The sequence below is a fragment of the Stegostoma tigrinum genome, chromosome 25 (genome assembly GCF_030684315.1).
Source record: "Stegostoma tigrinum isolate sSteTig4 chromosome 25, sSteTig4.hap1, whole genome shotgun sequence".
NCBI lineage: Eukaryota > Metazoa > Chordata > Chondrichthyes > Orectolobiformes > Stegostomatidae > Stegostoma > Stegostoma tigrinum.
The window spans coordinates 20,357,442-20,373,424 of NC_081378.1; the positions used below are offsets into that span (position 1 = coordinate 20,357,442).

General features: G+C 39.4%; 2 protein-coding genes across 7 annotated transcripts in view; one reads left to right on the forward strand and one right to left on the reverse strand.

The window, feature by feature from the left end:
• cdhr5-rs (cadherin-related family member 5, related sequence) overlaps positions 1-7,519 on the forward strand; it is a 43,919-nt gene extending 36,400 nt beyond the window's left edge. For all 4 annotated transcript variants that reach the window (XM_048554478.2, XM_048554479.2, XM_048554480.2 and 1 more), the window contains one exon: positions 924-7,519. In XM_048554478.2, coding sequence (XP_048410435.1) covers positions 924-2,456 — 1,533 coding nt within the window. In that variant the 3' untranslated portion in view covers positions 2,457-7,519. The remainder of the gene's footprint in view (positions 1-923) is intronic.
• Positions 7,520-12,115: 4,596 nt separating this feature from the next.
• LOC125463318 (uncharacterized) overlaps positions 12,116-15,983 on the reverse strand; it is an 87,224-nt gene continuing 83,356 nt past the window's right edge. For 2 of the 3 annotated variants that reach the window (XM_048554485.2, XM_059654529.1), the window contains exons 9-10: positions 15,314-15,403; positions 12,117-14,222 (exon numbers count right to left, since the gene is read on the reverse strand). In XM_048554485.2, the coding sequence (XP_048410442.1) occupies positions 13,850-14,222; positions 15,314-15,403 (463 nt within the window). In that variant the 3' untranslated portion in view covers positions 12,117-13,849. Of the gene's footprint in view, positions 14,223-15,313; positions 15,404-15,983 lie in introns of all 3 variants that reach the window. The other variant, XM_048554484.2, reaches the window with a different exon arrangement.

Consider the following 15,983-nt stretch of genomic DNA (forward strand, 5'->3'; position numbering starts at 1 on the left):
GAAGTGATATTTACAATTCAGGGAGCCATTGTCAAGTTGCTTCTGTTTACCCTTGAAAATATTCATTGCATTTTGAAAAACTGCATGATTTCTTCCTGAGATAAGTACAGCCTAGTCCCAGAACCAGCTGAAGTGTACAAAAGTAGTCATATGATTTCTGGGAGCTTGTAAGTTTGTGTACATCTATTTTATGGACAGATTGGCTTTCTTTACAAAATACATAAACTGTCATGACAGGGAGATAGCTAAAACCCTGGTAGAAGAGACTTTAAAGAGCATTTTGAAGGAAGAAAGAGGGATAAAGTTCTGGAGAGGTTGAGGAAAGGAATTCTAGAGATTAGGGCAGAGGTGGGTGAACACATGGTCAACAATGGTGAGACAAATTTAAATGGGAAATATCCAAGGTGCCAGAATAGACAATTGTAGATGTCATAAAGAGTGATGGACTGGAACAAGCACAGAGAATATCAAGGATCAAGTCCATGAAGATATTTCAAAACAAGTAAATATTAAAATGACGGTCTTGCTGAACTAGCTGTCGAGTTGATCGGAGAACAGCATATGAAAAAGTAGGGACGTAAGGAAGAGTGTTTGGAGATGTCAAGTTTCTTGTTTTGAAGGTAAAGGAATATTACAGTGAAATGTTGGAGCAGCAGTACTAGTCAGCTTGCCATTGCTATATCTACCCTGGGAGGTTTGGATGTGGGCAGCATACAGGAAGCTTTACTCTGTATCAAATCTGGTGGAGGAATCACGGGGGTGCAATTTGAATGAGTTGTTTTGGGAGCTTTATTCCAAGTAGAACTTGCATCTCAGTGAAATTAAAATAAATCCACAAGCACAAAAAAGCTGCAGAAAAATAAAACTTTCTCAGATGATTTACTTTACTAACATTTCTTCTTTGTTATCTCTATATAATTCAGGTTAACACCAGCAAGCCAGAACAACCCTGCAGGAATCTAGCCTATATAAATGAGGCCTTCAGTAATTGGAATGAAGAAGTGAACAATGGTGGTACCACGTACAATCAGGGGGAAATCTCAAATGAACTGCTTGATGCTGCACCAGTTCAAGAACAAGAGTGTCCCATCAAACCCATCTTGACGAATGGAAAATTTGCTTCCTGCGAGTCCATTTGTGTCAAAGCTGATGTAATGGGAGAGGAAATTAGTACTGACACTGGACACCAATATAAAGAATGTAACAATGAGGAGCACAGAGTAAATAGCAATTGCCCATTAGGAGTAAACTTGCAATTACCAGATAAGTCTGGCTTGGAGGAAAGGCCACTATGGGAAAATAAGAAGGAGCAAATTGAAGTTGTAAAGAAAACTGTACAAGAAGCAACAGGGCAAGCAAGAACTGTGCCAGAAGAAATGAAAAGCTCTGTTTTTACAGAAAGACAAGAGCTTACAGCAAATATGACAGACGGGCAAGAGTATTCAATATCTGCAGCAGGTCTTGCAGCCCTCATGACTGCTGCAGGGATAAAGCACTTGGTACCTGAAATAGAACAAGGACACCCAGTGAACATGTTAAGACAACAAGAGCACATAATATGTTCCAAGAAAACAGCAGGTGCAGTGGACACAATGGTAGGAGATGCAATGGAAGAAGGTACAGTGGGTACAAAAAGCCCAGTAGCCCCACAGCAGCCAGCAGCAACAAAAGAGCATCCATTAGTTGAAAAGCAACCTGTGATAGAAGTAATAATGGAGCATCCAATGGCAGTACTATATCCAACATTCACAGACCATCCAGTGAAAGTAGAAAATGCAGTGGCAACAGTATCTCCAGCATCAACAGAGTATGCAGTGGTAGTACAACATCAAGTGGAAGCCAAGAATCCAGTAGAAATGGAGGATCCAGGGGTTACAATGCAGCAAGCGACAATGAAAATGACAGCAGACTATCCAGCTGCCACAGAGAATTCAGTATCAGAAGACATGCTTATACACTGTCCAACCACAGGACTAACTACAGAGGTATTGGAAGGAGCAGAGGAAACTGAAGACACAGCAACAATAAAGCCATCTATAGAAACTTCAGTGGTGGTCACAAAGTGTCCAGTGGCAGAAGATGGTATAGAACGGCTAGTTACAGAAGGACTGGCCATTGAGGTTCAGTCAATCACACAGCTGGATGCGGAAGATTCATCAGCAGAAGAATCAACCATAAAGGAGCCAGAGGGAGAAACACCTACAGAGGGTCAAATGGAAGCCAAAAGAAGCCCATCAGTAGCAGGAGTGGATTTAGAGCTCTTAGGGGCAGTTAGGATTGACTCAGCAGCAGGAGAAATAAGCCTAGAATCTATAAGGCATCCAGCACCTGGTATGGTCAGAGAATGTTCAGTGGTTCCAGTGGGTTCACCAGATACAGATTACTCAGCAGCTCTTGAAAGAGGAGACAGTTCTGTAACTTTCAGGAAAAGCACCACAAATATGGTGATGCTTTAGGAAACATAAGATGAAAGAACTGTAACTATCCACACTTCCACCCAGCCCTGCTGCTCAACTTGCTGATATTTTGAGTAAAGTATGCAAAGTCCTAACCATTTGCGGTGTGAAGATCCCTTGCCTTCACCTCTGCAGATTAAATACCTATTTCAAGACCCTCTGTTATTCCTCTGACTTGTATTTTTACAGTTTTAGTGCTGTTAAAAGATCTGCTTTCTCCAACATTATGGAAAGATTTGGTTTTCTACAGGATAAAAAGTTAAAGAAAAATATTTAATAAAATGTCAGGATATGATTAGAACCCATATAACCTAAGTCAGCTTCTGAAACAGAATGTGTGTAATGTGTTTTCTGAAGAAGGGTCTAGGCCAGAAATGTCAGCCTTCCTGCTCCGATGATGCTGCTTGGCCTGCTGTGTTCATCCAGCTCTATACCTTGTTATCTCGGATTCTCCAGCATCTGCAGTTCCTATTATCTCTGTGTAATTCGCTCCTGGGTGATGGACACTGCTGGAAGGTCAGCATTTATTGCACATTCATGATAGCCACTTTCTCAAGGGCAATCATTCTGAATTCTAGTTTGTGGAGGGAAGTTACTCCTACAATGTCATCTTGCAATGAGTCCCACAATTAAAAGCCAATAACAAAGACAGTGATGTAACTTAGAAATAAGTCTGGGTTTGATGCTGTTGCCATGCATCTGCTGCCCTTATTCTTCCAAATGGCAGTAGGTTCTGCCAAAGAAGCCTTGCAGATGATGCATTGCATCCAGTAGATCCTCCAAACTATAGTCAGTGATGGAGTTCTGATAAAAAAAGGTTTGTTTTTTTCTGGGCTGTGGCAATCATCTTGGTTGCTGCAGTTGGATCAATATTTCCGATTTGACCTTATGATTCGTGCGGTGCAACTTAAACAGAGTTCCAGGAGTTGTGAGTTGAGAGTTAGGTGAAGAGTCAAAGGATGACGAGTGGTGTCCCGCAGGGTTCAGTGTTGGGGCCACAGCTGTTCACCTTATATATTAATGATCTGGATGAAGGGACTGGGGGCATTCTGGTGAAGTTTGCCGATGATACGAAGATAGGTGGACAGGCAGGTAGTACTGAGTATGGGGAAGCTGCAGAAAGATTTAGACAGTTTAGGAGAATGGTCCAGGAAATGGCTGATGAAATTCAATGTGGGTAAATATGAGGTTTTGCACTTTGGAAAAAAGAATACAGGCATGGACTATTTTCTAAACTGTGAGAAAATTCGCAAATCAGAAGTGCAAAGGGATCTGGGAGTGTTGGTCCAGGATTCTCTAAAGGTTAACTTGCAGGTAGAGTCTGTAATTAAGAAAGCGAATGTAATGTTGTCGTTTATCTCAAGAGGGTTGGAATATAAAAGCAGTGATGTGCTTCTGAGGCTTTTCAGGCTCTAGTTAGGCCCCATTTAGAATACTGTGTCCAATTTTGGGCCCCACACCTCAGGAAGGACATACTAGCCCTGGAGCGTGTCCAGCAGAGATTCACACGGATGATCCCTGGAACGGTAGGTTTAACGTATGATGAATGGCTAAGGATCCTGGGATTGTACTCATTAGAGTTTAGAAGGTTGACGGGAGATCTAAGAGAAACTTACAAGATAATGTATGGTTTAGAAGAGGTGGACGCTAGGAAGTTGTTTCCATTAGGTGGGGAGACTAGGACCCGTGGGCACAGCCTTAAAATTAGAGGGGGTAAATTTAAAACTGAAATGAGACGACATTTCTTCAGCCAGAGTGTGGTGGGCTTGTGGAATTCATTGCCACAGAGTGCAGTGGAGGCCAGGACGTTGGATGCCTTCAAAGCAGAGATCGACAAATTATTGATCTCAGAAGGAATCAAGGGCTATGGGGAGAGTGCAGGGAAGCGGTGTTGAAATGCCCATCAGCCATGATTTAAATGGCGGAGTGGACTTGATGGGCCGAATGGCCTTACTTCCAATCCTATGTCTTATGGTCTTATGGATGTGTTCCTTTGTATTTCTCACTTCATCCTGTTGGAATTAATTTTTACTCTTAGCTTTAAATTTCCAATTTATAGACACAGAAAAAGGAGGCGGATTGATTAGTGAGGTGAATAGTTATATTTTCTTCTCTCTAATCTCCAAACCAAAAGTAAACTCAAGGTTAAAAGCATCTTGGTCACACAGAATGTCAATCCTACGGTATGTTGGGATTCATTGATGGACATTTGCATGGAATTGAGATTACCACAGAGACTTGAGTTCCAGGTTTCAGAGCTCAAGCTGTGGCTGGAGTCACTCTCATGCATCAATAGAGCAGAGGACTATGTGGATAGTACATTTCAAGAGGATGTCACACCACAGGATAGTGGTATGCAGGCATTTTATAAATTAATTCAGGAATGTGCAATAAATACTGGCCTAGCCAGCAAAGCCCACATCCTCTATAATTGCCCAGGGGGCAGTCAAGAATCAATGGCATTCAATGGGTCTGAGTTACATGTAGGCCAAACCAGTTAAAGATAGCAAATTCCTTGTCTAAAGGACACTACTGAACCGGATGGGTTTTTACAAAAGTCAACAATGTTCCATGGTTGCTGTTAACTAATTAGGGAAGGGGAGACCACCAGACAATCCAAGACAACCAGGCAGGTAATGCTGGAGTCTGAGACAATTTTGTCTGCTATTTGGTTTTTCTGTTCTGGTAGCAATCAGAATTGAGAATAGTTAATGGGAGGAGTCAGAATAAAATGCAAATTAAAATATTCTCAATCAAGCTTCCAGTGCAAATATGTGAGTGCATGGAGTGTAGTAAATAGGGTAGTTGAGCTACAAGTACAGATAATCATTTGGAATCATGTTGTGGCTATTTCAGAGGGTTAGCTCAAGGAAGCACAGATGTTAAATATTCCTGAATACAAAGTGCTCAAGAAGAGTATGAAGAGAAGGGAAGGAGAAGAGATAATGATATTGGTTGAGGAGAGCACTGCAATACTGGAGAAAGAGAATGTCCGAGAGGGTTCATGGACAGTATGAGTTTGGCGAGAGTTGTGGTATAAAAAAGGTGCAACTACATTGCTTGGTGAAGTTTACAGGCCATCAACTAATGGAAAAGATGTACATATTATAGGGCAGTTATATTGGGGGAGGTTAATTATCTGAATGCAGACTGAGGTAATGTCAGAGGGTAAAAGGAAGCAAAGTTCAACAACAGTATGTGTTTAGTCCAACAATAAAGCAAGCAATGCTAGACCAGGTTCTTGGGAATGAGGTGGGCCAAGCAGATCAAGTGTCAATGGAAAAACACTTAGAAGACAGTGATCTTTGTATCATAAGGTTTAGGATGACAGTGGAAAAGAATAACAAACAATCCAGAACAAGAACAATTAACTAGAAGAGAGGTCACTTCGTTGGGGCAAGAACAGAGTTGAGCTGAATAGACTGGAGTCAGAGATTGGTAGGAAAACTGTACTTAATGGGCTGCCTCTAAAGAAGACATATTTAGGCACAGTCAATATTTATTATCCCATTAGGGAAAGGTACAGCAAATAAAGCCATAGCTCCCTAGATGAAAAATGAGATAGAAACTAAAATAAAGAAGAAAGTGTGTTTACGAAAATTGTCAGTTGCAAAAATACAATCGTGAAACAAGCTGAATACAAAAGATTCAAAAGAAGGTGAAAAATCAAATGAGAGAAGCAAAGAAGAATTATGCAAAGCGATCAACAGCTAACATAAAAAGAATTCCCTGTGTCTTCTTTAGGCACAAATAAATAGTAAAAGGGTCCAATTAGGGACCAAAAAGGGAGTTTACACAATAAAGCAGTGTTATGGCTTAGGTATGAAATTAATACTTTGCATCTGTCTTTCCCAAGGAAGCAAATATTGCTCAGGCCATGGTAACACAGGAGAAAATTCAGTCAGTAGCAGCGTTCAAAACTGATAAGCAGAAGAAACTGTTGGTATTGTTGACAAGCACTGAACCAGATGATTTGCATCCAAGGATAATAAAGGAAGTGTGCAGAATTTAGAGACAGCTCAAGGTTATGAGAGACACTATATAGTTTTTGTTTCTTAATAGCACGGACCTCAGGCCGCTAATTGTTCCTACAGAGTCCATTGTTCTCCGTCAGTGACTCAACTTTATGGGCTCCTTTGCAGAGTTGCCATTCTTCTGTACAGGAGCACCACTAACTGAAGGAAAAAAAAAATAAATTGGGTCCTATTTATGACACAAACTCTTTTCAGATCAAACTTTACAATCAGCAGAAAACTGCAAGAATCAAAATAAGATCCATTGTCTAGAAATTACAAGATGTTTACCCATAAAGGCACAGAATGAAATCATCAGATTTCCTCGTATTACAACTTGAGCTGTAATGCAAGATCCTGGATGAAATGTTCACCTATCTCTTCCTTTTGCATGTTAACCGATTTGGTCTGAATTTTGAAGCACCTTACATTTTTACGATTTCAATTTTTTTTTGATTTTAACATTAATGGGTTTCAGCTTGAGATGAAACCTAGTGACTGATTCACAAAAGATTTACTATTTTGAGTGTAGTAAGATAGAAATAAAGAACCATTTATGTTCAGTGGGTGAAATATAATGTTGAAAGAAATAAGCAAAGGCCATTTCACAATATAGGAGAAAGGTCTCTGTCCATAAAAGTATACAAATCATCAGCTTGTTTATAAAGAAATGTAGAGCCTTGTTTACTTAGGAATTTTCCCCCACAATGATTTAAAACTCTAAGTTGGTTTTGCTGATATTAACAAATACTTAATGTATATCATTGATAATATTGGTTGAACTTGTTCAGATGTTAATTTATCCTCTGATAACAAATACATCAATAACACATTTATCTCAAATATATAAGCAATATTGTAAGAACATATTGCGTGTTCTGTTACAAGTAACACTAACAGGAATGTCTTAGCTTTAGTATGAAGCCATTCCTGGTATTACGGTCATCTTGCACTCTCTGTGAAATCCTAAATTTATATGTAGATCGTGGATAGGTACAATGTTGACAAATCATGAATCCCTTTCAGTTAATTAAGTTTAATTAGTCCAATAATGACAATGTTATTTACAATTGAATTAAAAATGTTGAATAAATAATTGTTATAAAAATACATTACAGGACTGGTCTATTTTAATGTGATAAAACTCCACTGTAATAATGGGTCTCACTGTACAGTTATGTATTTGGTGAAGATAATGATGAACACAGTCCCTTAAATGCCATCACAAATTTATAATATTCAGACATCAAAATTCAGGTTCAAGACAATTTGCAGCGTGCTTTTAAAAGCTAGTATGGGGCATGGCTATTATCCTTTGTGAGAATGTGTTCCATGGCAGAGATGTATTTTCATGGGTCCATGTATTTTCCTATTCTAGATTAGTGCCCCACAAATAGAAGACTGTTCATTTAGCAACTCCAACAACTCGTTTGGGAAACCAATTCTCTAAGAAAAGTGCCTGCTGTTCTCCAATTGGGTATTCTGTACACTTTTGTAAGAGTTGAATGAGGCCACATCTGAAGAACTGTTTGCGGGATTAAGGGGTTATTGTGCGATGATGAGAAACTGAATATATTGCGAATATATTCTGTCAAGTTTAGAAGAACAGGAGATGCTGATGCCATTTAAGATGTTGAAAGGTCCTGACAAAACACTGAGGAGTTGTTTTTTCTGGTTGGGGAATTTAGAATATGGGAGCAATGCCTCAGACTAAGTGGCTGATCTTTCAAATTGATAGATTTTTGATATGTCAGGAGTCAAGGGTTATGGGCAGTAGGCAAGAAAATGGAATTGAGATAGAAAATTGCACAAACTTTTAAAAACATTTATTCATTAACAAGATGAGGACAACATTTATTGTCTATCCCTAAATTGCCAAAAAAGGGAATTAAGAGTCATCATTAGGCTCTTAATTCCAGATTTTTAAAAAAAAAGTGAATTCAAATTACACCATCTGCTGCAGCAGCATTTGAACCCAGGTCCTCAGAACATTAACTGAGTCTCTGGATTAACAGTCTAGTAATAATACCACTAGGGCATCACCTCCCATGTATTCATAACTTCATTGGAAGTTCAGTGCACCATTGATTTATGAATCAGTAGCCATGCCTTTGTTAATACCCTGAATGACAGACATGAGTTCTACTGACCCCTTGAATGTAAGAACAAATGAAATAGGATAAAGTGCAGATGATTTAGCTTTTTGGCTCCTCTCAGGTATTTAACATAATCATGACTGATTTTCTACCTCAATTCGATTTTCTTGTCTACTGCCCATAACCCTTGACTCCTGAAATATCAAAAATCTATCAATTTGAAAGAGCAGCCACTTAGTCTGAGGCATTACTCCCATATTCTAAATTCCCCAACCAGAAAAAAACAACTCCTCAGTGTTAATGTCAGGACCCTTCAGCATTTTAAATGGCATCAGCATCTTCCTGTTCTTCTAAACTTGACAGAATATATTCCCAATATATTCAGCTTCTCATCATCGCACAGTAATCCCCTCATCCCACAGACAGTTCTTCAGATGTGGCCTCATTCAACTCTCACATAAGGGTATCAAGACTTTCTTAGTTTTATACTTCAATTCCCTTTCTTTTGATGTACATCCACTTGTGGGACATGATGTTGCTTGTTGGCCAGCAATTTTTTGCCCATCCTTAGCTGTCCTTGAGAAGGTGGTGGTGATCTGCCTTCTTGAACTGCTACAGTCCATGTACTGTAAGTTGATCCACAATGCCCTTATGATGGGAATCCCAGGATTTTGACCTAGTGATAGTGAAAGAACAGCTGTACGTTTCCAAATCACAACGGTACATGTCTTATAGAGGAACTTGTAGGTGGTAGTGTTCCATGTATATGCTGCCTTTGTTCTTCTAGATAGCAGTGGTCATGGGTTTGGAAGATGTTGTCTAAGGATCTTTGGTAAATTTCTGCAGTGCTTCTAATGTGTGGTAGAAATTGCTTCTACTAAGCGGCGATGGTGGAAGAAGCAGATGTTTGTGGATGTGGTGCCAATGAAGGGGGCTGCTTTATTCTAGATGGTGTCAAGCTTCTTTGATGTTGGTAAAGCTGGGAGGTATTCCATCACACTCCTGACTTGTACCTTGTAGATAGTGAACAGAATTTGGAGAGTCAGGAGATAAGTTACTCATTGCAGTGTTCCTGGCCCTTGAATTGCTCTTGTAGCCACTGTGTTTATGCAGTGAGTTCAGTTGAGTTTCTGGTCAATGGTAACCCCAAGATGTTGGTAGTGAGGGATTTATTGATGGTAATACCATTAAATGTAAAGGGGAGGTGGTTAGATCATTTGTTATTGGCGCTGGTCATTGCCTGGCATTTGTGTGGTATACATGTTACTTGCCACTTGTCAGCCTAAGTTTAGATTTTGTCCAGATCTTGTTGCATCAGTATTTGTGGAGTCGCAAATGGTGCTGAACATTGTGCAATCACTGATAAACATCCTCACTTCTGACCTTGTGACAGAGGGAAGCAGCTTTGATGAAGCAGCTGAACATGTTGGATCTAGGACACTAACCGGAGGGACTTCTACAGAAATGTCCTGAAGCTGAGATGACTAACCTCCAGCAACCACAACCATCTTCCTAGGTGTTCAGCATGATTTCAAGCAGTGGAGATTTTGCTCTCTGAAACCCATTTATTCCAGTTTTGCTAGGCCTCTTTAATGCCACACTCAGTCAAATGTGGCCTCAATGTCAAGGACCGTCATTCTCACAAAGTCTAGAATTCAGTCTTTTGTTCACGTTTGAAGCAAGGCTGTAATGAGGTCAGGAGCTCAGTGGCACTGGTGGAACTCAAACTGGGTGTCAGTAAGCAGGTTATTGCTAAGCATGTGCTGCTTGATATCACTGTTGATTACACCTTCCATCACTTTACTGATGATTGAGAGTTGACTCAGAGGGTGGTAACTGGCCAGGTTGGATTTGTCCTGCTTTGTGTATACAGGAAGAGCTTGGTTGCAGAAGTGACAAGTTCTAGAGCACAAGCCTTTATTGCTATTGTCAGCAAGTTGTCTGTAGCCTTTACAGTATCCACTGCATCTAACTGCTTGATATCACATGCAGTGAATCAAATTGGCTGAAGATTGGTAAGGGTGATGCTAGGGACAACCAGAGAAGACTGAGATGGTTCATCCACATTTCTAGCAGAAGATTGATGCAAATGCTTCAGCCTCATCTTTCGTTCTGCTGAATCCTTCAATGGGAGACTACTGTTCCATTGCTGCATCTATTACTCCACCAGCACTCTACAATAATGCTAAAATACCAAATGCCTTCCTAATTACTTGCTGTAGCTCTGTAAAACTGAAATAAAATGCTAACTTTATTCCTTATACAAGTACATTCAAATCTCTTGGGATATTAATATTTAAAATTTTCACGTGAACAAATATTTTGTTATTCTCTTCTTACGACGAACTTTTTGAGTAACCTCATACATCCCATATTATGCTCCCTTTGCCAACTGTTTGTTCACATATTCATCCTGTCTGTATTGCTTTGTAATCGTATATGTCCTCCTCACTGCTTACATTGCACAACTTTACGTTACATTGTCAACAAACTTAAATTGCAAGACTGACAGTAATCCACACCATTAAGTATGGGTTGCAACAAGCTGACAGCCCAACATTGATCCAGGCCATACACCACTCATTAGCCTCTCAACTTGAAAATTGTTTTGTTTAACCCCACCATGTTTGTGATCCTTCAACTCCATGAATGAATATGTTGATCTGTTGTGCAGAACTTATCTAATACCTTCTGGAAATCCAAATCTACTCAATCCACTAATTCCCCCTTCTTTACTCTACTCAAAAAACTGACAAATTTTTCAAACCCTATGTCCCTTTCATAAAACAATACTGGCACTGTCTGATCATATTATGATTGTCTAAATGGATTCTTAAGTCATTCTTATATAAATCCAGCAAGGAACCTTATGCTCTACTCATTCACTGAATGGCAGTTCAGTGTTCTGTTGGAATTCTTAAACAGGAGGCTAATATTCCAATGCTGTATCTCTACTCCTCTGAATGGGAATCTACACTGGAACTACCAAGACCTAAATGGGAGGTCAATGCATTACGAGTGGAACTACAGGTCTTCTGAAAGGCAGTTCAATACTCTACTCCTGGAACTACTAATCCTCTGAATGGAGTCCAGCTGTTAAATGGGAAGTGCTCAATTTTTGTTTTCCACCGGATATTTAAGCACAATCATATTGACATAGAACAAATATTGAATATCACACACACCTTGCATCATCTCAGCCGATCTTGGAGTTATGGTTTACAGGTACCAAGTCTAAAAGGTTTGCTGTGATGTTCTCATTGAAACTCTGGAATCCCTTTAATCTGAAATAAAAACAGAAAATGCTGGAAGTACTCCAGAGGCAAAAACACATCTGTGGAGTTAATGTTTCAGGTTGATAACCTTTCATTAGTTCTACTCTGCTCTCCACTGATGCCGCTGAACCTGCTGAATACTTCAGCACTTTCTGCTTTTATTTCTAATTGATCATTCTTCTGGAGTGCAATCTTTCAGTATACAAGTAAAGGCTTATTTGCATTATTGCAGTGACTGCATATCCACATAATTAATAGGTGACATTGTCTGACATGTTATTAAAATAACAGTTTCCCACAATCTTTAGACAATGCAACATGAAAAGAGTTAGCACAGCTTCAATTTTAATGGCACAATACATACATTTTTCTTAAAAATCACAACAGTAAAATTAGCTATGAAGTTCCAGTACACCACTTACTTGATCATTCTTCATGTGCACTAAGACTCTCAGACCCAAGCATTTTTGTATGTTGGAGAGATTAGAAAGCTAAATTTTCAGTCATGGGAGAAGACACCAGGAATTTAGCGTAGGGCCCAGTAATGCCGGGATTCCACACCATTTCATGTTCATACTTTGAATTTTCGTGTATGAAACTGTCAGCAGTTCTCCTCATGAAAGAACCATGTCTAGAGAAGATTCTGGAACAGAATGGAGTTTCAGCCTTTCAGTTTACTTTGGACACAACATCACGTGTATCCATTGAGATTATGAGGCCAACTGTAGTCTGCAAAAAGGCCAAAAATCTTTGCCATAGAAAGATAACCAAAACAATCTCTGATTTTCCTTGAGAAGCTAGCTCCTTCACATGGAGCAGAAGACAGGAATATCAAGTACTGATTTATTACATTGCCAGACCTTCTTTTTGCCATTAAAGTGTTACTGCACCAATGTGACATTACAGCTGCCAATTTGGAAAAAAGATGCATCAGTGTCATACCTTCATCCTGAATATGTAAATAACCTCCTTTTCTTGGTGTGGGGAGGATTGGGGTTTTTAACTGTACTGCACCTGTGATAGTGGAGTAGACCACCAGAAATCTCAGGACCTTGGCCTTTGCACGGGCAAACGTCACTAACATGTAGCACATCCCAGCTAAACTCAATCCTGTCCTTGTTAACTTTACACAAATGAATACACACACACATTTTCCATTTGATGGCAATCAAGACTGGGAATCCAGGATAAATTGATGATTGTTATACCCATTTGCATTCTGGCCAAGATCAGCTAATTCAACATCAAGTAGAAATCAAACATTTAACTTAACTGTTCTTAATGGTTCAGTACCAATTTAGAGGGTGAATTTATTATATGAATCAGCAGGAAACCCCCGATCTTGATTCCAGAGCTTAGTGGAACTAATCACATCCTTGAGGAATAACAGTAACAGTTCTACAGACAAAACATCAGATCACTTTCACTTAATTGCACTTGTAGTGTTTCATTTAAAGGACAATGTAAGCCTAAACGCTGGTCAACCCTTGTATTGTAGGATGATCGGGCACAAGATTTCAGAACACAGCACGAGCATAAATACTTGATAAATTGTATATAAGACAGTGCGAATACAGACACTCAATGAGTTGTACTGAAGGCAGCACAAGTGCAAGAAATGATCAAGACTCATTAGCATAACACTCAAAAGGCCTTGTAAAAGAAATAGTGGAAGCACACAGTTAGTACCTTATAGAAGAGAAAATAAGTGCACAGTGACAAAGCTTGAACAATGGAGACGTGAGCGTAAGCACTATTTACGTTTTATGTAACAACGGGGCAGATGAAATATCACTCACTTCAAGTGTAAAACTCCTGTTCGATGGAATGCATAATTTGTACTACTGGCTCTCAACCAATAGCTACTAAAAACTACTTATGACCTGACCAGAGTGGTAAAAACAGTTCCAGTTGCTGGTAACAATCCAGCACACGGATTTACTTTCAGCCATCCTTCATTCACATCTTCAATGCTTTTCAGATTCATCATGGGAAGATGACTTGTTTGGCTACACATCCTGATACTGGGATGGAGTTCTATTCAAGTTCACTTCCACAAGTCTGAAGGCATGCAACACAGCAGCTATTTGCATTAACAGTCTCCTGAGGATATCAATTGAAGGGTTCAAGAGGTTTCTTATTCCAATGAAAACGTTCAGCAGAAATATCATGATGGGTTGCAGCAGACTGTTGAACAAAGCTGCCAGGAATGGCTTCAGTAGATGATCTCCAATTACTGTCAAGAGTCCAACCAATAGGACTTGAAAGACTGACCGACATAAAAAATTTAACAGCTCAATCAAAAACAAACTGAACAAGTTCACCAGTATCCTTACTACTGCAAACAGGTTTCTCCAACACTGCCGAATTGCATCATCAGACCTGTAAACAGTAATACAGCAAGTTGTAAGCAGCTTATATATGTCCAAATATAATGATTGCATTAATACATCAAAAAGAATGGGGGAGAAGATCTGTGGGATTCTACCAGTCTCTCACTGTGCTTTAGGAGTAACCTTTCAGAGATGGTGTAAAAGTATAATTTTAGCAGTTTATGTTATTTATATAAGGGTTATAGCAATTCTCCATTGGAGAATTCCCAAGAAAATTCCAGGAGTAAGTGCAGGCTTGATATTGCATTACAGATGCACATCACTTGCTCTCAGCTTCTATTCTGCAATTTGAAACTGATGAATAGATTCCAATCAAACCAGAAAACAATCTGCAATTGTGAAGATTTAGTGCAAAAGAAAATGCTGCAATTAGACTTTCAAGAGGAAGGGAGAATTTATACAGATTAGTGAGGTAAACTGAATAGTATTTCACATATCATTTGCTAATAAAACCACAATAATTCAGCTTTAAATACATGCAGGGACATCAATTATGATCCAGTAGGTAAAACAGGTTGGCAAAAACCAAGTCAAATTGTAAGCCTTTGGGAGGGATAGTTAAAATTCCAGTTAAAAGCTAAGTTTTAAATGATGAAAACCCGATATTTGGGTGGAGGGACTTGGGAAATCCCAGAGCTGAGGACCTTCATGGCTGAAGTCATATTTGACAATAAGTAGGCAAGTGGAATTAAAAAACCAGAGGCTAGGGGAACACAAAGTTCCCAGTGAGTTACTGAGGTAAAGGTATTTATAGGGGATGAAGAGTTCAAGCCATGAAGGAAATTTGATCAAATGTTGAAATTTTTCAATGGGACGTTTTGGCCAACCGGGAGCAAATGCTAAAATACAAGTGACAGGAGATTGGAGTAACTCTATCTGTAGTTGTGTGGCAGAGACTGGATGCAGTAGATGTTAAGACTGGAAGTAAGCAGTTGTTTTGATTGGAATCAGTGACTAAAGTATGGAGTTTGTGAATGAGTTGAAAAATGATGGCCTTCGCATCTCCACTATTAACTGGGAAACATGCCTCACTGTGCCAGGATGCTATTACACCTAATAAAAACAAACATGTTCTCTTACCAGTCTGCCAAGTTATTAATGCAATTTTCAGTGTGTTCCTTCCTGGTCTCATAGAAGTATTGATGTCCAAAGTCAAAGTGATATACTTGCCTGAGCAATCAAAAATAGAAGAGGAGAAAGTTACATAAAGGAAAGATATAAACTAGGTTTGCCTGAACACGAATCTACACTAATAACAACATATCGTGGGGAGTTATAACTTTGAGTATCAATGGGTTACCATGAAGGCCCCAGAATGCTGAACTTCTGTCCTAGAGCCATGCAGAAGCGGTGGGACGCTGTGGGAGACAGGAGATACATTGGAATGATGCCCCTTTGCATTCTCATCTCTTTGGTAATTTTCCAGGGTGGTCTGAGTTCCACAATGGAATCTTCTATTTCTACTTTTATGACTTACTTGGAAAAATGCACTAATGCTCAAGCCTCACTACTCACAAGGTGGCCACAAAAGTTAATGATTCAAACAAATCATGCAAAGCCCCAATTTACCTACCTGCTGGATCAAGTTAACAGAGAACACTGGCCAGGTTCCAGTATGTAGCAAGAACTACTACTACAAATAGGTAAATTCTAATCTAAAGTAAACAGCTGTGAACGTTCAACACATAGCTCTATGAATGGATCTTGTAGTGCAGTAGTAGTATCCCAACCTCTAATTCAGGAGATCTGG